The 21,574-nt window shown below is 43.5% G+C and overlaps 1 protein-coding gene across 2 annotated transcripts in view; it reads right to left on the bottom strand.

The window, feature by feature from the left end:
• Ash1l (ASH1 like histone lysine methyltransferase) overlaps positions 1–21,574 on the bottom strand; it is a 117,396-nt gene that overhangs the window by 13,967 nt on the left and 81,855 nt on the right. Inside the window, exons 11-19 of one of the 2 annotated variants that reach the window (XM_051157496.1) lie at positions 17,840–18,046; positions 17,530–17,676; positions 11,401–11,509; positions 10,250–10,414; positions 9,990–10,084; positions 8,070–8,224; positions 4,966–5,118; positions 1,992–2,046; positions 1,778–1,910 (exon numbers count right to left, since the gene is read on the bottom strand). In XM_051157496.1, coding sequence (XP_051013453.1) covers positions 1,778–1,910; positions 1,992–2,046; positions 4,966–5,118; positions 8,070–8,224; positions 9,990–10,084; positions 10,250–10,414; positions 11,401–11,509; positions 17,530–17,676; positions 17,840–18,046 — 1,219 coding nt within the window. Of the gene's footprint in view, positions 1–1,777; positions 1,911–1,991; positions 2,047–4,965; positions 5,119–8,032; positions 8,225–9,989; positions 10,085–10,249; positions 10,415–11,400; positions 11,510–17,529; positions 17,677–17,839; positions 18,047–21,574 lie in introns of those variants that run through there. The other variant, XM_051157495.1, reaches the window with a different exon arrangement.

Raw genomic sequence — 21,574 nt, 5'->3', positions numbered from 1 at the left:
GACTTCTTGGCATCGTGGGAGCTCCTTTCTTTGTCATTTCCCAGCCATCTTGGCAGCAGATCTTGGTTGGGGATTGTCCTGCACGTAAGGCAGGAAGATGGTGGCCACAGAGATGAAATGTTAAGGAGGCTGGAGAGATGGCTCAGCGGTTAAGAGCACTGTTTGCTCTTCCAGAGGTCCTGAGTTCAATTCCCAGCAACCACATGGTGGCTCACAACCATGTACAATGTGGTCTGATGCCCTTCTCCGGCATATACAGGTGCACATGCAGATAGAGCATGCAGATTCATAAAACAAATAAATAAATCTTAAAAAAAAAAGTCTCTGGAGTTGATAACTTTAGGCTCCAGCTGGTTATGAAAAGTGGGAATTATGCCCTGGGATACAAACAGACTCTGAAGATGATCAGACAAGGCAAAGTGAAATTGGTTATCCTCGCCAACAACTGCCCAGCTTTGAGGAAATCTGAAATAGAGTACTATGCCATGTTGGCTAAAACTGGTGTCCATCACTACAGTGGCAATAATATTGAATTGGGCACAGCGTGTGGAAAATACTACAGAGCATGCACACTGGTTATAACTGACCCAGCTGATTCTGATAGCATTAGAAGCATGCCAGAACAGACTAGTGAGAAGTGAGCCAGGAAAGTTTTCCTTGAATAAAGCTTTGCCAGAGCTCTTTTTTTAAAACAAAACAAAACAACAACAACGAAAATGACTCCTCTTGGTCTGCAGAGACTGCTCAGTAACTAAGAGCAAGAAGTGCTCTTGCACAGACGGCTCAGTTCCCAGCACTCACATGGTGACCTGCAATCATCTCGAACTCCAGTTTTAGGGAATCTGACAGCCTCTTCTGGCCTTAGTGGACACTGTACACATGTGGTGAATATATGCATATGCAGGATAAACACTGATACAAAAGTTAAAAAGAGAAAAAGAAAAGAAGCCAGTGTGGCAGCACACGCCTTTAATCTAAGCACTTGGGAGGCAGAGGCAGGTGGATCTCTGTGAGGCCAGCTGATCTACAAAGTGAGTCTAGGACAGCCAGGGCTGTTACACAGAGAAACCCTGTCTCAAAAAACAAAACAAAAAACCCCAAAACAACAACAATAAAAATTACTGTCAGGCTGATGAGCTGGCGCATCAGGTAAAGGTACCGGCTGCCAAGGCTTCCTGACACTGAGAGTTTGGTCCTTTGAAGTCACACACAAGGAGGAGGGAACTGATGCTTCAACATGCATGCTGTGACAGGTGTGCATGCTCATTTTATACATGCATAAAATAAATAAACAAATGTAGTAATTAAAAAGTTACTGTCCTTATCAACAGAAAACTTAAACTTCTCTGAGTGGTGGTGGCACACACCTTTAATCTTTAATCCCAGCACTCGGGAGGCAGAGACAGGCAGATCGCTGTGAGTTGGAAGCTGGCCTGGTCTACAAAGTGAGTCTAGGACAGCCAAGGCTACACAGAGAAACCTTGTCTCAAAAAAACAAAAGAAAAACAACAACAACAACAAAAACAACAACAACAAAAAGGGAAAACTTAAACTTCAAAATTAATTCTCATCAGAACAAAGTTTTTTTTGTTTTTTTTCAAGACAGGGTTTCTCTGTGTAGCTCTGGCTGTCCTGGACTCACTTTGTAGACCAGGCTGGCCTCAAACTCACAGAGATCCACCTACCTGTGCCTCCTGAGTGCTGGGATTAAAGGAGTGCACCACCACGCCTGGCTCAGAACAGACTTCTTAAATTTGTGGTTGACAGCAGCACATACCTCAGCATTTCGGAAGACCTTGAGCATGTCGGCGTCAAAAGCTTCTACTGTTTTATAATGCCCGATGAGGATCTGCTTCTCTATGGTGCTGAGATCCAGGGGGTCAGAGATCTTCTCATAATACTCGGCGTTCCTGGAACACAGAGCAGACTATCAAATGAGTGCACTAACTCCTTTTCTGAGCTCTGCAAGGCTATCAGAAAAGTGCACCTACTTTTTCTTTGGGGGGAGAGTCAAAAGTGGAGCTGCAAGGGTTTGCTGGGAAGAATCTGTGAAAGAACACAGGGTTTAGTGCACAGATGTTTAAAAAACAAGGACAACCAGGCGACTAAGTGAGGTGGCATGTACCTTTACTCCCAATACTCTGGAGGCAAAGGCAGACATCCTTTATATAAAAATATTTCACATAATTACATAATTTATTTACTTTCATATGTATGGGTGTTTTGCCTGCATGCATGTCTGTGGACCACATGCATGCCTGGTGCTGCTGGGACCTAGAAGAGGACATCAGAGGCCCTGGAAATGAAGTTGCAGACAGTTGTGAGCTGCTACATGAATGCTGGGAATCGAACCTGTGGTCCTCATCTAATTCAAACAAACAAACAAACACACACACAGTGTGTGCGTGTAAGCGTTCACACAAGCACATGAACGCAATGGTGTATGCACAGCACTTAGAGGACAATTTCAGAAGTCAGATCGGTTCCGCCATGTGGGCAGAGAGAGTTAACTCAAATTGTCAGGGTTGGTGGCAACCACCACTACCCACTGAACCATCTTCATTTTAAACACCCCTAATTGATTTTGTGATCAGAAAGCTACTTATATTGCTAAAATACTTAGCCCTAATTTATAACTGGTTCTTTATTCATGACTGTGTACAAAAGACATGTCTTAGGAAAGATGTTTACATGAATTTTTTTCAAAAAATTTAAATGTCATTTGTTATCATTTTATTTATTTATATATATGGATGCTTAGCCTGAATATATATTTGCTTACCACATAGGTGCGTAGTTCCCTTAGAGCCCTGAAGAGAGTTTCAAATCCCCTTGAACTGTTTCCCCCACCCCCGTGCATCACTGTGTCTATGTGAAGGTGTCAGATCCCCTAGAACTGAATGTGGGTGCTGGGAATTGAACCCAGGTCCTCTGGATGAACAGCAGTACTCTTAATTGCTGAGCCGTCTCTCCAGGCCCTCTGGCTTGAATTAGTTTTACAGATGGTTGTGAGGAGCCATGTGGTGTTGTGACTTGAACCCAGGTTCCGTGGGAAGGCAGTGCTCATAATGGCTGAGCCATCTCTCCAGCCCTCTTTAAAAAAAAAAAAAAAATTTTTTTTTTCCCCGAGACAGGGTTTCTCTGTGTAGCCTTGGCCATCCTGGACTCACTTTGTAGACCAGGCTGGCCTCGAACTCACAGCGATCTGCCTGCCTCTGCCTCCCGAGTGCTGGGATTAGCTTGACTGCTGGATATACAAAGATTGGACTTGCCCCAGGGAACTAAGCCTAAAGACGTCTATGTCCCCTGTCCCTTCTAACCTTTCTCTCCTGCCCAGTGTTGGGGGTTGGAAGGGAGGTAGAAGGATAAGAAACCCCCCAAAAGCAGATAAATAGTATGCCAACAAGCACTGGCTTCTCTTTGCATTGTTTTGGAGACAAGGTCCCACTGTGTAGCACTGAATGCCCTGTAACTTTATGTGGACCATGCTGGCCTCAAACTCACAGCAACCCTCCCTATTGCTGGGATTAAAGACACATGGTGCTACATTTACAATTTTAAAACTGCAATATTATCTCATCCATAAAAATTAGACAAAGAAATTATGTATCCTCTAGCTAAAAAATTATCTATAAATACAGTACTTAACTATAAATAACAAGCATAAAATTAATATGTACAAAACTCTGGGTTCAAATTCCTGCAGGGGTTATTTGTGTTTGTTTTGTTTTTTAAGATTTATTATGTATACAGTGCTCTGCCTGCATGTACCCCTGTGTGACAGAAGAGGGCATGAGATCTCATCATAGATGGTTGTGAGCCACCATGTGGTTGCTGGGAACTGAACTCAGGACCTCTAGAAGAGCAATCAGTGCTTTTAACCTCTGAGCTGCCTTTCCAGCCCTGTTCTTCAATTCTTTAGCTCTGACAACAAGCAGAATAAGGGGCTGGAAGGACGCTGCTCAGTAGTTAAGAGAATTTGCCTGAATTAAGAGAAGCCCTGCGTTCGATTTCTGCTGCCCATGTTAGTGAGCTCACAACTGCCTGTTAGCTCTGGCTCCGATGATCTGGAACCATCTTCCGACCTCCATGAGCACTGACTGCATTCACATGGACAGATACCTTCATTCCTCTGTTGGAGCGATGACTTTGTGCACTGTGTAAAGACTGTCTCTGTACTATTCAAATGTTGATTTCTGTGCAGCTCTGACTATCCACCAGACTTTGTATTGTCATTATGACCCATCTCCTGCATCATATCTTGCAACTACTGTTCTCTGTCACCTTTTGACTGGTTAAGTAAGAGCCGAACAACCAATATCGGGGTGGAAGAGGAAGGTGAGAGTTCTGAGCCCAGAGACAGGGTCTCAGGTGGGGACAAGAGACAGGAGTCACTACCGGGAGACAGATGAAGAAGCAAGTGTCAGAATAAGACTAAGATGACAGATAATGGGTCATGAGGGACGTAGGCCAGGCCAGTATGGTTAGATCAGAATAGCTGCGTATCTGCCCAGCTATAGTGCACAAAGATTTTAATAAATGTAAAGGTCTCCAGGTCATTAGTCAGAGCAAGGTCTGGTATAGAAAGCCTCATGGTTACACTTCCCACACACAATTTACAAAACAGAAGATGAAGAGATGATGGTTTTGCTGCTCTCGCAGACGCTTCCCAGAACTCACAGGGCAGCTCACAACCATCTATAAAATCAGTTCAGGGATCTGATGTCCTTTCTATCCTCTGTTGGCAAAAATGTATGCATGTGGTGAAGTGATACATGCAGGCAAAACCTCCCACACATATAAAAAAGGAAAAAAGGAAAAAAAAATCTAAAAAGAGACAAATGTTGAAATCTCTCATCTAGAAATAAATAGGAAAAAAAAATGCATCTCCTAAATTCATAATCCTACGCTGTTGCTTGTTCTTGAGGTCTGGGGCTCTCAGGAGAGGGTGGGTGATGTGCATACCTTTGTAGGAGATGATACCATCACAGATCTCTTTGAAGATCTGTGCTAGGCGTGCCGCCCGAGCCACTTCCAGGTTTTCCTCTGCAGCTGCCAAGCGTCGTGTTCGGACAGATCTAGCCGTCTGCAGGGCAGAGAACTGGGTCATGAAGACATCTGCAAGGACAAGGTGAGAAGCAATTTTAGGAAACCAAGAATATGATGTATTGTTTTCTTTCCCAGTTTCCTCCTGCCAGTGTTTTCTTTTTCTTTTCCTTGAGGATATTAAGTAGACTTAATGGGCAGAGCATTGCTTCTCTTCCTCTAGAAAAAAGCCAGAAAACCCTGGTGTTTACAGAATGGGAAGTGCAGTAGCTGCAAGGGTGCACTTCAGAATGAGTCTGACCCACCTCTCCTTAGAGCGACTCACTGGTTTGTTTTCTTTCACTTTACCTTAAGTCTCTCAGCAGTGAAGAGCGCGCACTGCTCTTGGTGAGGACTTGAGTTTGGTTTCTAGCTCCCATATCAGGTGCTCACAACCTCCTCTAACTCCAGCTCATGGTATGTGATGTCTTCCTCTAGACTTACACTCACACACTTAAACAAAATAAACATCTTTAAATGAATGTGTGCATAAGCTGAGTGAGTCTAGGCTGTACTCTTGATCATGTCGCCCAACGAGCTAAATACTCTTGTCAAAGTAAACGTGAGGAGGGGGATGGCCTGCATGCATGCTGGAGTGTGCACGTGTGAACCCAACAAGAGGCAGGTGCCTAGCACTACACAGCTGTGGTTGTGTTATGTAGATGAGCCTGCCCTTGACCTTGTAGTCACTACTTCTGCTTCAGTTTACCGAATGCTGGGATTACAAGAATATGCCACCACACGAGGTTCAAATAATGGGTTGTCCTTTTATAAATTTAGTGTGGAAGCGAGCAAGCCTAGAGACATGGTTAGCAGGCTGGGACTCCTTTAGTTGAGCTCACACTCTCCTTCAAACATGTGGCAGCCTGAGACGCTTAACTGATCACACTATTCTTACACACCCCTCCCTGAATAATTCACCGAGCAACTTGTCAGATAGGCTCCCTGCTTGCAGAGAGCTGCATACACACTCTTTGAACAATGGAATACGTTTGTCCTTGATTTAAAAACATCAAATTTAGCCCGGGTATGGTGGCACATGCCTATAATCCCAGCACTCGGGAGGCAGAGGCAGGTGGATCTCTGTGAGTTTGAGGCCAGCCTGGTCTACAAAGCAAGTCTAGGATAGCCAAAGCTAAAAACATCAAAAACAAAACCCCCTAAAACTTAGATTCTTTTCAACTCCACTTATAAGGGTCAGTAGGCTGATCTTGCCCAAACTGGTTTGAATGGATGCACAGTAAGACAAAATATATTTTTTTTGTTTGTTTGGTTTTTTTCCAGCCGGAGTTGCTCTGTGTAGCCTTGGCTGCCCTGGACTCACACTGTAGACCAGGCTGGCCTCGAACTCACAGTAGTCACATAATTTGCTCTGTCAGTTATATAGAGAATGTCCTCAAACCATGTACCTAATAACCAGCCTCTTCCATCTGGAACCCCAGAGGAAGCCCACACTCAAGCACGTGAGGAGTTTTCACTCCTGCGGCCTGAGGTCACCCTTGACAGTAATATGACCTATTCTATCATTTGCTTTGAGTAAAGTCATTGTGCTACTTTTCAAAATCCATGTGAGCTCTTTAGTTCCTAATCACTGTTTACAGTCCAGTGATTGACATGTCTATTTAGTAAAAGATTGCAAGATTTGAACTGTTTGGTTTGTAACGTCAAAGAGATTGTAACAACCAAATTGCAGAAAGGATTTAAAATTCTGGGAAAATTCATTTTTCTCTAGGCTGGTGAGATTGCTAAAAGGATAAAGACGCTTGGTGCAAAGGCTGTTGACCTGAGTTTGAACCTCAGGACCTACAAGGTGGGAGGAGAACAGACTCCACAAGTTGCCCTCCATCCGCCACATTCATGTTGCGCCATGGTCTCCATGTGCCCTGCCCCTCTTTAACAATTTACTAAAAGGCACGTTAGCTTGCGCTTCTAACCCAGCTCTGCGGAGGGACAGGAGGGATGAATGGACCTGCCAGGCCGTCCTCAGCTGTGCAGCAAGTCAGGGACAGCCTGAGCTACATAAGACCTTTTCTCATGAGTTCAAACCAAGAAACAAAAGAGTCTTTAAAAAAGTTATTCAACTAACTAGTTTATTTGAGACAAGGACTCCCTCTGTGGCTCAGACTGGCTTCAAGCGGATGGGGATCTGCCTGCCTCACTCTCAGTACTGATATTACGGGTGTATGTTAAGCCATTTCTCTGGCTCTTTTTTTCTTTTCTTTCTGAGAAAGTGCAGCGTCTCATATGGCTAGCTCAGGCTTGCTCCCAATGCACTGTGTAGCCAAACTTTTTTTTTTTTGAGACACAGTTTCTTTTTGTGGTAGTTCTGGTTGTCCTGGACTTACACTGTAGACCAGGTTGGCCTCAAACTCATAGTGATTAGCCTGCCTCTGCCTCCCGAGTGCTGGGACTAAAGGTGTGTGGCAACATGCATGGCTTTGATGTCTTTTTTTCCCCCTTCTGCCTCCTTCTCCTCTTTTAAAAATACCTATTAGTCTCATTGTGTGTGTGTGTGTGTGTGTGTGTGTGTGTGTGTGTGTGTGTGTGTGTGTCTATGTCTGCGCACGCAATGCCCACGGAGGGCAAGAGAGGGTATGGGACCCCCTAGGACTGGAGTCACAGAAGGCGGTAAGCTTCTGTGTATTGCTGTATCGACGATGGGAATGGAACCTGGGTCCTCTGGAGGAGCAGCCTGTGCTCCCAGTAGGTGAGCCATCTCTCCAGCTCTGATTTTTTTAAAAAAGTGATTAAAATGATCATTTTGGGATAATTTCACAGAATTATGAATAAGTCTTCCCAGCTAGCCGGTAGTGGCAAAAGATTTCAATTCCAGCATTTGAGAGATAGAGGTGGGTATATTTCTGTGAGTTCTAGGTTCGCCTGGTCTACAGAGAGAGCCCCATGACAGCCAAGACTACAGAGAAACCCTGTCTCAGATAACAACAAAACAACAGCAGAAAAGAGTAAGTCTTCTCATGCCTTACCAGATTTAATATTCCCGTCATCTCTACAGATGCCATTCCAGCGGGTATACAGCGATGCAGGGTGAATATCGCGGGTGTGCTTTACTTCCTCCTGTTTATGATGAATCTTTTCCCAGTTCCGGACCAAGAACACGTGATGCTTTAATACGAAGTTCCTACAAAAGGAGAGCGGGTGTCCCTTGCTCATGCTGTCAGTGTTTCACCACGTCTAACCCATAACCTGTTACATGACCCAGGCAGGTGAGCACAACAGGAAATAGGGTTTGGCGCTTTTAAAGACAGTTACAGAACTGGGTCGGGAAGTTCACACTGGTCATTCTAACAACCAGGAGGCTGACAAAGGAGGCTCAGACTTTTAAGTCGGCCTGGGCTACATACAGAGTGAGACTTGCAGAAAGCCAAACGCAATTTTTCTTTATTATCTACAAACACCTGGCGAGGAAAGTAACCAGACCAGAAAGCAGAGGTTTATGGAATGTTTGTATGAGTCTTGTTTTGTTCAGAGCCTTGAACTATTATATTCTAGGCTGGACTCAAATCTTGTAACTTTCCAGTTTCAGGCTCCCAAATCCTGAGAATACAGAAGTATACCAGAACATCCAGCTACGTGTGTAAATCCTGTGGGATTGTTTGTTTAAAAAGTATTCATTTGTAGCACATGCCTGTAATTCCAGCACCTTGGGAGGCAGAGGCAGGCGGATCATCATGAGTTCAAGGCCACTCTAGTCTACAAAGGGAGTCCAGGACAGCCAGGGCTACACAGTTAAACTCTGTCTCAAAAAAAAAAAAAAAGTATTAATTCATAAATTTATCTGGCTATCCTAAACTCACATTGTAGACCAGGCTGGCCTCAAACTCAGAGATCTGCCTGCCTCTGACTCCTGTGTGCTTGGGATTAAAGGTGTATGTCACCATGCTTAGCTTTATAAATTTATGTTGAGACGGGGTCTTAACGTACCTCTAGCTGACCTTGGGACTCACTATGTAGACCAGGCTGGTCTGCAACTCAAGTAATGGGATTAAAGCTGTGTGCCATCAAATCTAGCCAATTAATTAATTAATTAATTAATTAATTAATTAATTTTTGGTTTTTCGAGACAAGGTTTCTTTGTGTAGTCTTGGCTGCCCTGGACTGACTTTGTAGACCAGGCTGGCCTCCAACTCACAGAAATCCGCCTGCCTCTGCCTCCTGAGTGCTGGGACTAAAGGCGTGCATGCCCTACCATGCCTGGCTCCTAACTTTTATTCATTAAAAAATGTTTATAAGTGTGTTTGTGTGTGTATGCTATGTATGTGCAGGTAACTATGGTGACCAGAAGAGGCGGTCAGGCTCTGTGGAGCTGGAGTTACAGATAATTGTAACTATAAAATTATAAGCTACAGAAACAAAAAGCTTTTTATTTTTAAAAATTATTTTCACTCTACTTTATGTGTCTGAGTGTTTTGCCCGTGTAGCTCATGCATGCCTGGTTGTCAGCGGAGGCCAGAAGAGGGCATCAGAACCCTGGGGCTGGAGACAAAGATGGCTGTGAGCTGCCCTGTGGGTGCTGAGAATTAAGCGTGGGTCCTCTGAAAGAGTTACCCAATGCTCTTAACCACTGAGCCTCTCTAGCGTCTAAGTTCTAGGACCTCACATACGGCCGGGTGTAACGGCACGCACCTTTAATCCCAGTGCGTGGAGGCAGAGGCAGCTAAATCTCAGAGTTTGAGGCCAGCCTGGTCCACATGGAGAGCTCCAAACCAATCAAGGCCACCCAGTAAGACCTTGAATAAAATCAAATTAAAAGCATATACATTTTTGCCTATAGTTGGATTAAGACTGTAAAAAACAGACCAACTTCATGAAGTTAGGCAGTATTTGAAGTTGACAAGCAAATCATAAAGTTTAAAAAGCATTCAGTAATTAAAAAAAGCTCTTACCTCTCTCTATTGGACATTGGCTTCATCTGTAATTGTGGAGTCAATCTTGTTGGGGTATTGATGTTTTCACTGGGTTCTTCAGAGGGATGGCCTCTCTAAAAATTCATGTGGGTGAGAGAAAAAAACAACAACCCATCAGATTATCACCTCTGAAATTGTAAAGCCACGGTTAAGACACAACCCCGTGTGATCCTTGCTTCAGTAAGTGCCTCAAGGGGATTTGGAACAGCCTTTAGGGAACCCATGAGAACACCACTCACCCGTTTCTTTAGCTTGTGCTTTGACTTCCTCTTCTCTTTCGACCGTCCAGACCTTTTATGTGTGCTCACAGGCTGGCTGCTTTTATGGCTAGTGAGTCCATTCATTCGTTGACTTTTGCCTCCAATGATTCCGCGACACTTTTCAAAACCACATTTACAAAGTTGCTGTAAGGAAAGAGAGTTTTACAAGTCCAAAAGGGGGTCTGAGCCCTTGGATACCCAGCTAAGCACAAATCAAGAAATTTAAATGGGCCAGGCATGGGGGTGCACACCTTTAATCTCAGCACTCAGGAGGCAGAGGCAGGTGGATCGCTGTGAGTTCGAGGCCAGCCTGGTCTACAAAGTGAGTCTAGGACAGCCAGGGCTACACAGAGAGACCCTGTCTTGGGCAGGTGGAGTGGGGTGAGATAGCAAAGAAAAATAAAATTAAATGTAAATATGCAAATAATCAGTTGAAGTCTATTCCTGTGGCTCATGACTATAATTTTAGCATTTGGTAGATGGAGGTAGGAAGACCTGGAGTTCCTCCTCCAGCACAGGATTCCTGAGAGAAGCCTGTCTCAAATGAACCAAGAAGAAGGAAGGGGAGGGAAGAAAGGGAAGTACCTGTCCAGCCAGCGTAGTATAAGCACTGAGGTAACGGCGCCCACACTGACCTCAGCACCTGAGAGCTAAATTAGGATACCCAAGGTTCTGAAACAAGTTGGGGGTTAGACTGACATACCTTAGACCCCATTACAAATAAACCAACCAACTAATTAAGACAAATAAAACACCCAGGCATAGTGGCACCTGTAATCCTAGCACTTGGAATATGCTAGGATTAGTTCAAGCTTAAAACCAGCTTGGTGTACATAGCAAGTTCTAGGCTTGCCAGAGCTATATACCCGGACCCTATCTCAAAAAGGGAAACAAACAAAGAGAAAAGACTAAACTTAAGTGAAATGACACTAAAAAGACATGACTGGAGAACAAGAGCAGGACACCGTGGTTTCCAGAGTTCTGACACAGTTGACACCCACGAATTAAAGAGCAGGACACTGTGGTTTCCAGAGTTCTGACACAGTGACACCCACGCATTAAAGAGTGAAGAGCAGTCTTCCTCAATGTGACTCACTCTCAATGGCTCCTTCTTGAATTTAAATCCCTACCTGTTTTTCTACATTGAAGGAATGAAAGTTGTAATCATAGGTGAGCTCGGTCCCAGCTGGCACATCCTTAAGTGCGTACAGTCCAATACGGTACACTCCATTAACAGACCTGTTTAGTAAATTAGGAACAAAAATGAAAGGTTGGCATTTCTCCTCCCAAGGTAAGAAAACACGGTTCTTGTTGCCAGCAGCCCGCTGTGGCGCTCTAGCCTTCCTTCCCCTTTATCCCTTTCCTTTTGTAAGGTGGTCGGCCACCACGCTGCCTTTAATGCCAACACTCAGGCAGACAGATCTCTGTGTGTTTTAGACCAACCTGGTCTACATAGTTCCAGAACACAGCTAGGGCCATGTACAGAAACCTTGTCTCTCCTTCCACCCACCCCCAAAACCAAGTATCACTGTGTAACCCTGGCTGGCTCGCTATGAGGACCAGGATGGCTTGGGATGCAGAGAGATCTGTCAGTCTCTGCCATGACGGATTAGGTTAAAGATGGACACCAAGCCCAGCTTCTTCTTCTTTGGCCTAGTTTCATGTGGCAGCTTATATTGAGCTCAAACTTACTAGGCAGCTAAGGGTGACCCTGACTTCTAATCCTCCTTCCTCCACTTCCTGGGCGCTAAAGTGACAGGCACATGTTAGCACACAGGATTTATGAGGTGTTGGTGACTGAACACAGCTAGGCCTTTGTACACACTAGACAACCACTCCTTCAGTCCCTTGTGTTTTCACACAGGCTCAAATTCATTCTGACCCATCTTCCTGCATCAGCGTCCTTCGTGCTGACTGCATGCGCATGCATCACTGCGTGTGGCCTTCCAGGGAGCCTCCCCTCCTCCCACATAGCCCCGCACTCCCACCCCCCCCCCCCCCCCGCAGGATCATTTCTTTAGCCTTAGTTTCCCTGAACTCTTTAGGTAGACTAGGCTGATCTTACACTCACAGATATCCACCTGTTTTTTTTGCCTCTTGAGTGTGAGGATAAAAGGTGAGTGAATCCACGAACACTGAGAGCTCAGGCCAGCTGAGGCCTGCACAGCGAGACACCCCCCCCCCCTCTCCTCCCGAGACAGGGGTTCTCTTGTACTCCTGGCTATTCCCTACTCAATTTGTAGACCAGGCTGGCCTCGAACTCAGTGATCTGTCTGCTTCTGCCTCCCAAGTGCAGGGTTTAAAGGCGTGCGCCACCGCACCTGGCCTGTGAGACACCATCTCAATCAACAATGCCCTCAACCACGCATCACTCTAACACCAGAGAGTGCTGCTTATAACTGTGTTATTCTGTGGTGACGTATGAGGACAGCCTTGGTGACACAGAAAATTTGAGGTCAGTCTGGGCTAAGTGAGACCCTGACTAAAAAAAAAACAAGGAGAACTGCTTAATACAGTTGAGGCTCTCGGTTGAAACACCAGGAAATAAAACAAATCCATACTATACAAACTAAAATAATCCAAACAAACAAACAAACAAACACACCTTGCTGAGTTCTTAGTCATCTATGTACCTGCATAATCGCCCTAAATCAGTACCCATGACTCAAATAATCAACATTTTCCTCATCTCTATCACTGTGTAGTAGTTTTGGCTATTTTGCACTTCAAATAAATGGAATCACAGACAATAATCTACACCTTAATAAGATTTTTATTTTAAGTGCATGAGTGTTTTATCTGTATGTCTGTGCATCATGCACATGCCTGTGGAGGTCAGAAGTGGACAGTGGTTCCCATGGAACTAGAGTTACAGATGGTTGTGAGCTACCATGTGAGTGCTGGGAATTGAACTCAGGCTCTGTATAAGAGGAACAAGAGCTCTTTACCTCGGTGCCATCTCTGCAGCCCTTACCATTTTTAAATTTTATATGTATGTGTGAATCTCTGTGGGAGAAGTGTATGCATGCTTTGTGTGTGGAGGCACCCACAGAAGCCGACATTAGTTCTAAATTTCCCTACATGGGTGCAACAAACTAAACTCAGTTCCCTTCAAGAGCAGCAAGTACTTTTATGCTTAAGTTACCTCCCCAGCCCTCACTTTGTCTTTTTCTTCTCTTTCTTTCTGATTGTTTGGGAACAGGCTTCGCCATGTAGCTATAGCTGGCCTTGAGGACTCAAGATATCCACCTGCTTCTTGCTGATTAAAAGTGCACGCCATGACACCTAGCACTTTGGCTGTGTTTTGAGCTGAAGTATCACTGTGCTGCAGCTGCAGAGTGGCCTGGATCTGCTATCTTCCTGCCTTAGCTTTTTAAATGCTCAGATTCAAAGTGTGTGCCAAGCAAAACAAAACAAAGTGTGTGCCACCATACTTGCCTTTTAAAAATTTTATTGATCTAATTATGTGTATGTCTGTTTGTGGCATTACACGTGGAGGTTAGAGGACAACTTGTGGGAGTCATTTTTTTCTTTCATCACGTGGCTCTCATGGATTGAACGCAGGTTTGGCAGCAGGCACCTTTTAACAATGGGGCCATCTTGCCTGCGCCCTGGTCTTTAGCATGCACACTTCTATGCTCAGTCTTTTTTGCTCAGTGTCACACTGAATTACATGCATCCGTTCTTGTATCTTTACATATTGTAGTTTTCCATATTAGGTAAAAAACATAATTTATATACCTATTCTACTGCTGATAAATATTTTTTGACAGATTGAAGTTATTAGTTAGCCAAAGATACATAGTAAGGTTCTGTTGCAAAGAAAGAAATTCAACAGAATTTATTGTGTATATTCACACCCCTCCCCCCGCGGGTTTCTCTGTGTAGCCCTGGCTGTTCTGGACTTGCTTGATAGACCAGGCTGGCTTCGAACTCACAGCGATCCACCTGCCTCGGCCTCCCGAGTGCTGGGATTCTGGTATATTCTTGTATATGCCTTCCACCTTGTTTTACTTTATGTTTTCATTACTATCCACAGGGGTACAGAGTCATGAATTCTGCATCCAATGCCTCTGTGGGCAGGTTGCTATAGGCAAGCCTATAGGGCATTTTCTTAATTAGTGACTGATGGGTGAGGGCCATTGTGGGCGGTGCCACTCCTTGACTGGTGGCCCTGGGCTCTATTAAAAAGACAAAAAACAAAACACCAGGCTGAACAAGCGAGTAAGCAGCATGCCTCCATAGCTTCTGCATCAATTCCTGCCTCCAGGTTCCTGTCTTCCCTGCATTTGGCAATGGACTGCTGTATGTAAACATGAGAGAAACAAGCCTTTCTCTCCCTGCACTACTTTGGGTCATGGTGCTTCATCCCAGCAATAGTTGCCCTAAGACAAGGGCTGAGATCAGTCTTCTTTTTTTTTTTTTTTTTTTTTTTTTAAAACATTTTATTTTAATTTATGTGTGCTGGTGTGAGCATGTCAGATCTTGGAGTCAAAGACAGTTGTGAGCTGCCATGCGGGTGCTGGGAATTGAACCCAGGTCCTTTGGAAGAGCAGGCGGTGCTCTTAACCACTGAGCCATCTCTCCAGCCCCGAGATCAGTCTTCTTAGTGTACCTGAGGTAAGACCTCTCATTGTGGATGACTAAAAATTAATCCATCCCACCCTTGAATATCTGAGACAGTTTAACTACATAGGCAGTCTACCTCAGAATCATGGCGATCCTTCTGACTCAAAGTCTGATTATAGGCATGTGTCATCATGCTAAGCTTTAGAACTCATAGTTTTATCCATTTGAAAAAACTATGAAAAAAAAAAAAAAAAAAAAAGAAAAAAAAAAAAAAAAAAAAAAAAAAAAAAAAACTATGGTCAGTTCTTTTGGAGATATCTTTCCCTACTTTCTGTATCTATCCTAAGTCCAAGGAAACATTCTGTGCATCTTTCTGGAAACTTACTGTCACAAGTGGGTTAGGATAGAAGAAGAGTTAAAATCCACCCTTACTGAACAGCAGCGGCTTCGTCATGAACCAGGTGACAGTCTATCAAGCTGTCTGGAATCCATGTATTCATTCTCTATTCCAACCAAGAAATACCTTCTGTTTTACCCAGGAACCTTTATATTAAGTCTTAAAGTTTAGGAAGACAAGTCCTTATAAATCTAGCTCGCCTTTGCTTTCCTCTATGCTACGCTGTATGAATTCACTTTCTGTTCTTTACACAGGGTCGCATTTAGATGCTTCTGGCTTTCAATTTTCTCTGTAAATGATTTATTTTTATTTTATATGTATTGATGTTTTACCTGCAAGTATTGTCTGTGTGAAGGTGCTGGATCCACTGGACCTGGAGTTACAGGCAGTTATGAGCGGACATGTGGGTTTTAGGAAGTGAACCTAGGTTCTTCAGAAGAGCAGCCCGTGCTCTTAACTCTGGTGCTCTTGACCGCTGCGCCATCTCTCCAGCTGTCATTTTTTTAAAAATTAACTTTTTATGTGTATGGGTGTTTTGTTGCAAGTGTAGCTGTGCACAACATGCATGCCTGCTGCCTATAGAGGCCAGAAGTGTGTCAGATCCCTCTGGATGGGAGTTACAAATACTGTGAGCCACCACATGGATGCTGGGAATCAAACCCAGGTCATTTGGAAGAGCAGCCAATGTTCTTAAGCACTGAGCCGTCTCTCCAGGCCCGTGGCTTTCAATTCTTAAACTTTGTCTCTTCTTGTCAGGCTGGGATTATGGGTGTGTACTACCATGTTCAGATGAGTTATACACATGTTAGCAATGGGTTTGTCAATGTCCACAAATGATTTACACTTTAATTTATAGGTCATCTTTATAATATGACATTAAGGGTTTTGCTTTTTGTTTTTTTGAGACAGGGCTTGTCTGTGTATCAGCTCTGGCTGTCCTGGACTTGGTTTATAGATGAGCTTTATTTATTTTATGTGTGTAAGCACTCTACCTGCATGTCTACCTGTGTGCAAGAAGAGGGCATCAGACTTTAGTATAGATGGTTGCGAGCCACCATGTGGTTGCTGGGAATTGAACTCAGGACCTCTGGAAGAGCAGTCGGTGTTCTTAACCACTGAGCCATCTCTCCAGCTCCGGTATGTTATCTTTAAGCAAAGGCCACACCAATTTTCTGTGATTCTAATTTTAGTATGTGTGCTGCTGAAATGCATAGTATTTTTTAATACAGTATTGTGTGTGTGTGTGTGTGTGTGTGTGTGTGTGTGTGTATGTGTAGGTCAGAGAACAACTTGTGGGAGTTGGTTCTCTTCTTCCACCATGTGGGTTCTGGGAATTGAATTCAGCTTGTTAGGGAAGGTAGTAAGAATCAGATGCTCAGGGCCTAGCATTAGAGGCAGTGGTGAGCGACCCATATAAATGCTGAAAACCAAGCCTGGGTCCTGGCAAGAGCAGTAATCACTCTACGCCACTAAGTGCCCTGCACTGGCTTTCCAAGGACGGGAATGCAGGCATGTCCCATGTTTCCTTTTATAATTTAAAAATTATGTGTATGTGCACACATGTATGTATGTGTGTGTGTCCATGGGGGCAGGTGCTAGCAGAGGCCAGAGGTGTAGTTACAGGAGCTGGAAATCAAACCTAGTCCCTTGGAAGAGCAGTGTGTGCTCTTAACCATTAACCACCTCTCCAGCCCTTCCATGTTTCTTTCTTTCTTTTTTTTTTTTTTTTTAAGATTTATTCATTTATTACGTATACAATGTTCTGCCTGCACATATACCCGCAGGCCTGAAGAGGGCACTGGATCTCACTATACATGGTTGTGAGCCACCATGTGCTTGCTGGGAATTGAACTCAGGTCTTTGGAAGAGCAGTCACTGCTCTAAACCTCTGAGCCATCTCTCCAGCCCTCCATGATTCTTTGATATAATTATTTTCCTTTTCAATTAGATTTGACCATTTAAAAGAAAAAAAAAAATCTCACATTTCATATTTTTTGTCTCTTCTTAAAAAATCCATTGGATAACTAGTTAAGTTTAAATACAACCTTGCTGAACAAAATGGCACACATGTGAAGTAGGTATCTAGCACCCAATACTCAGTAAGCACTAGGATCAGTTTTACCATGATTGCGGTATTTTTCTCTGTAAGAGTAGTGAGGATAACCTTGAGGATAACCTAACGAAACAGCAAAAACTTCTCTGCCTCAAAGATCTGGAATAACGGACCTTCCCAAGATGCTGTGTGAGAACTGTCCTGTTCTGTGCTCGCCTTTGACCCCTCCCACTGTCTCACCATTTCTGCATTTCACAATTTGGGTCACAGCTGTGGTTGATGAACCTGGCCTCGTTCCCCATGCGGTAGCTGTCAATCACCATTCCGCTATCCAGGCTTAAACAGTAGTGGTCACTGTGACTGTGATACTGTTCAATCATCCTGTTCCTAAGGAAGAGAGACATAATCGAAAGCCAATTACTGATTAAACTGGAAGGCAGCTACTCTCACCATCAATGCCAAACCACTAATTAGAGATTAAAAGAGTAAAGCTTTAGTTCTCTGTCCTCACCGTGCAGATTCATCATTTCACTGGAGTATCATTATTTACCTGAATTCCTGCTCGCTGACAACTTCCCCTAGGTATTCAATGATGAACTGGCCAGCTTTTAGGGGTTCTTTGGTTCTGATTCCCCAGCCTTTTTCCTCAGCTCGAAATCGTTCCAGACACTGCACCCACTCATGTCTCTGTATCCTCTGGTTACAGCACTGCTCACCACAGGGGCAAGTGTTAGGGGAACACTCAGCAAAGATCATTCTAGAAAGTAATAACTGTAGTCAATTCACATAATAATTTTTACTGTATCCGTTTTATTTTATGGTTTTTCGAGACAGGGTTTCTCTGTGTAGCCTTGGCTGTCTTGGACTTGTTTTGTAGACCAGGCTGGCCTCGAACTCATAGTGATCCACCTGCCTCTGTCTCCCAAGTGCTGGGATTAAAGGTGTGTGCCACCACTGCCGGGTGTGTATCCATTTTTATCTTCAATTATTTTAGAATTTAACTTATGAGACAATTTCAAGAATAGTAGCAAAATATCCAAGATAAAATGATATAATTAAAAAGTTAACATTCGCCGTTTTAGAGTTAGCTTACAGATAATGTTCTCCCCTCTCCTTCTCCCTCCCTCTCTCAGACAGGATTTTTCTATCTGGTAGCCCTGGTTATACTGGAAATCACTCTGTGGACCAGGCTGGTCTCAAACCAAGAGATCAGCCTGCCTTTACCTCCCAAGTGCCTGGATTAAAGGTGTGCGCCACCATGCCCGTTCCACCCCAAGACAGGGTTTCTTCTTTGTATTCCTGGCTTTTCTGAAACTCTGTAGGCTAAGTTGGCCTGGAACTGTCTGTGCCTCCTGAGTGCTGAGTTCAGTCATGTGCTACCATGCCTGACTGGAAAGGTAGATGAAAGAAGGAAGGAAGGAAGGAAGGAAGGAAGGAAGAAAGGAAGGAAAGAAGGAAGGAATAAATAAAGAAAACAAACTGGGCTGGAGAGATGGCTCAGCAGCTAAAAGCACTGCCTGCTCTTCCAATGGTCCTGAGTTCAATTTCCAGCAACCACATGGTGACTCACAACCATCTATAATGAGATCTGGTGCCCTCTTGTGTTGTGTAGGTGTACATGGAGACAGAGCACTGTATACATAAGTATTTTTTTTTTCAAAGATTTTATTTATTTACTATTTATACAGTACTCTGCCCCCAGAAGAGGGCACCAGTGGTCTAGGGCTCTGAAGATATGAGAGCTCAGAGAGGGTGCAGCCTGTGATGTTGGCATGCAGTGTGTAGCAGTTTGAAGAGACAGCGGAGGAATGCTTCAGGGTTCAGTAGCTTGGAGGAAACTGCTGGCTGCATCTGCTGTTGACGGAGATGGGTACAGACCCAAAGACCCTTTGACCCTAAACATCCAGGAGAAGTAAAAGGGTCCCCTATCCCCACTAACCTCTTTTCTACATAGGGTTGGGAGGTTGGTATTAGGCCTAAATACCAGAAAGAGAGTTTAAAAAAGAAAAAAGAAGCAAAGCACTACCATTTTTCTGCTGAGCAGTCATGCTGGTCTTCTGTTACTGATTTCCATGCTACTTACTGCTCAACATTCCACCTTCTTTACACAAAAATCTTGTTTTGTAGTACCTCATGGCCATTTATAGATTTGCCATTTAGATATATGTGTTTTGTGTATGAGACAAGTCTTACTGTCCAGCTCAGGCAGCACTAGAATCTTCTATGTACCATAATCTGGCCTGGAACATCTGATTTCTTTCTTCTCTTATTAAAAATAAATATAGGGCCAATGTTTGTGGTCCTGCTGTCCTCAAACTCAAAAAGATTCACCTATTTCTGCCTCCTAAGTGCTTAGATTAAAGGTAGGCAGCCACCATACACAGTCCTTGATTTATATATAAATTTACTGTACGTGTGAGTGTTTTGCCTGCATGTATGGATGTACAGCATGTCAGTGTTTTGTGCATGTAGAATCAGAAGAGGACTCTGGATAACTTGCAACTGGATTTATGCATGTTTGTAAAGTACCACATAGGTGTTGGGAATTGAACTCTGCTCTCCTGCAGGAGCAACAGTAGTACTCAACCCTTGAACCATCTTTCTTGCCTCTAGCCTTTTGATCTTAACTCAGCTTCCTGAGTGCTGGAATTACAACTAAGTAAAATGAGGCCCTGCAAAACACTTTGAACATAACAGATATTTATGTGTCTTGTCAATGTTTAGTTTTTAAAAATTTCTAAGGGGGCAGGCAGCATTTGGAAAGATGAGGCAGGAGGATCACTATGAGCTTAAGCTACACAGTAAATACTTTTGAGCGTTTCTAAATTAGATATGATTGAGGGAAATGCAGAATGGCTTTTTTATTTCCTTCCCAGACATAAAGGGTGACAGGGAATGAGAAATATGGCTACCAGGGAAGACCTCCTACTAGCTGAGACATGAATGTCTTCATATGGTAAAAGAATCTTATTGGCCACCTGGTCCTCACGATGCAGAACTGTGCCTGTACTACCTTCTAAAGTTTGTTTATTTTCAGACCAAAAGACCAGATATCAATGAAGATAAACCAAGTATCCAAGTGATTTAGCCTCACAAACTGCCACAGTTTCCTCAAAAATCTACATCCAGGTCAAAAGGGTCCAAATGATCGATCCCAGCAGAGACTGGACCAAAAACACAGAGAAAAAGATACAGCTAGCTTTTCCAGCACTTGGCCAATCTCCTAATTTTTTAAGGGTACTCAAAAGATGCTTTTACCCCTAGAGAGCAAGAAGTAATTTTAAGAACACAATGCCCCTATTCCCAAAAAGTGGGATGGGCATTTTTGATTGCTTGGTGGATTATGAATTGTAATGGTCAGGGAAGAAAAAAAGTAAAGGTTAAAATCAGGAATCTTTTTCTTTCTCTCCTCTATCCTTTTCTCTTATTTTTCTCTCCTATTTGGTATTGGGGGAAAGGACGGGAAAAGGGAATGATGAAAGAAAAGAAATGGGCTATAGGAGAAAAGGTGGATTACTGAATCTACTGGTCTCAAATATTATGTATTGGTGTGGATTACTGTATATTGATAGAAGTATAAGATTGTGGCTGGGTGGTGTTGGCCCATGCCTTTAATCCCAGAATTCTGGGAGGAAGAGGCAGACAGGGCATTGTGAGTTCGAGGCCAGCCTGGTCTACAAAATGAGTCCAGGACAGCCAAGGCTACACAGAGAAACTATGTCTCGAAAAACCAAACCAAACCAAACCAACCAACCAAATATATATATATATATAACATTATAACCCATTTATTGTATATTGATAGAAATTTAAGACTGCTTTGTTCAACTTCTGTTAAATGTACATGTGTAGCTTATTTGAAAATGTAATATAAAGTTCTAGTCTTATGAAAGCTAAGTATTGCAAACTGTTAGGATGACTGGAACTGCAAATTAGTAGTTATTCACCTATAAATAATTTTACTTGTAGTCTTGTTAGAAACTAGTTCAGTTAGTAACAGAAATAAACTTTATTTATTCTCTCTCTCTCTCTCTCTCTCTCGGTTTTCTGAGACAGATACACAGATATGCGTATATGTCATACAATGGTAGGTAAACACCATCAAATGCTTCAGGGATCTACAGAATATGGCATTTAAAAATATTTTAAAATAAAAGGCTTTTCTGACAGACACATTTGCTCCACTGCAAATAAGATGATGGGCATCAAAGAAACAAGTGTGGTAAGATAGGCACTGGAGGGGGGAAAACAACACAGAAACTGTCCTTTGGCTGCTGGTAGCAGG

This window comes from Acomys russatus, chromosome 15, assembly GCF_903995435.1.
Source record: "Acomys russatus chromosome 15, mAcoRus1.1, whole genome shotgun sequence".
Classification (NCBI taxonomy): Eukaryota; Metazoa; Chordata; class Mammalia; order Rodentia; family Muridae; genus Acomys; species Acomys russatus.
This window is presented reverse-complemented; position numbering and strand designations above follow the sequence as displayed.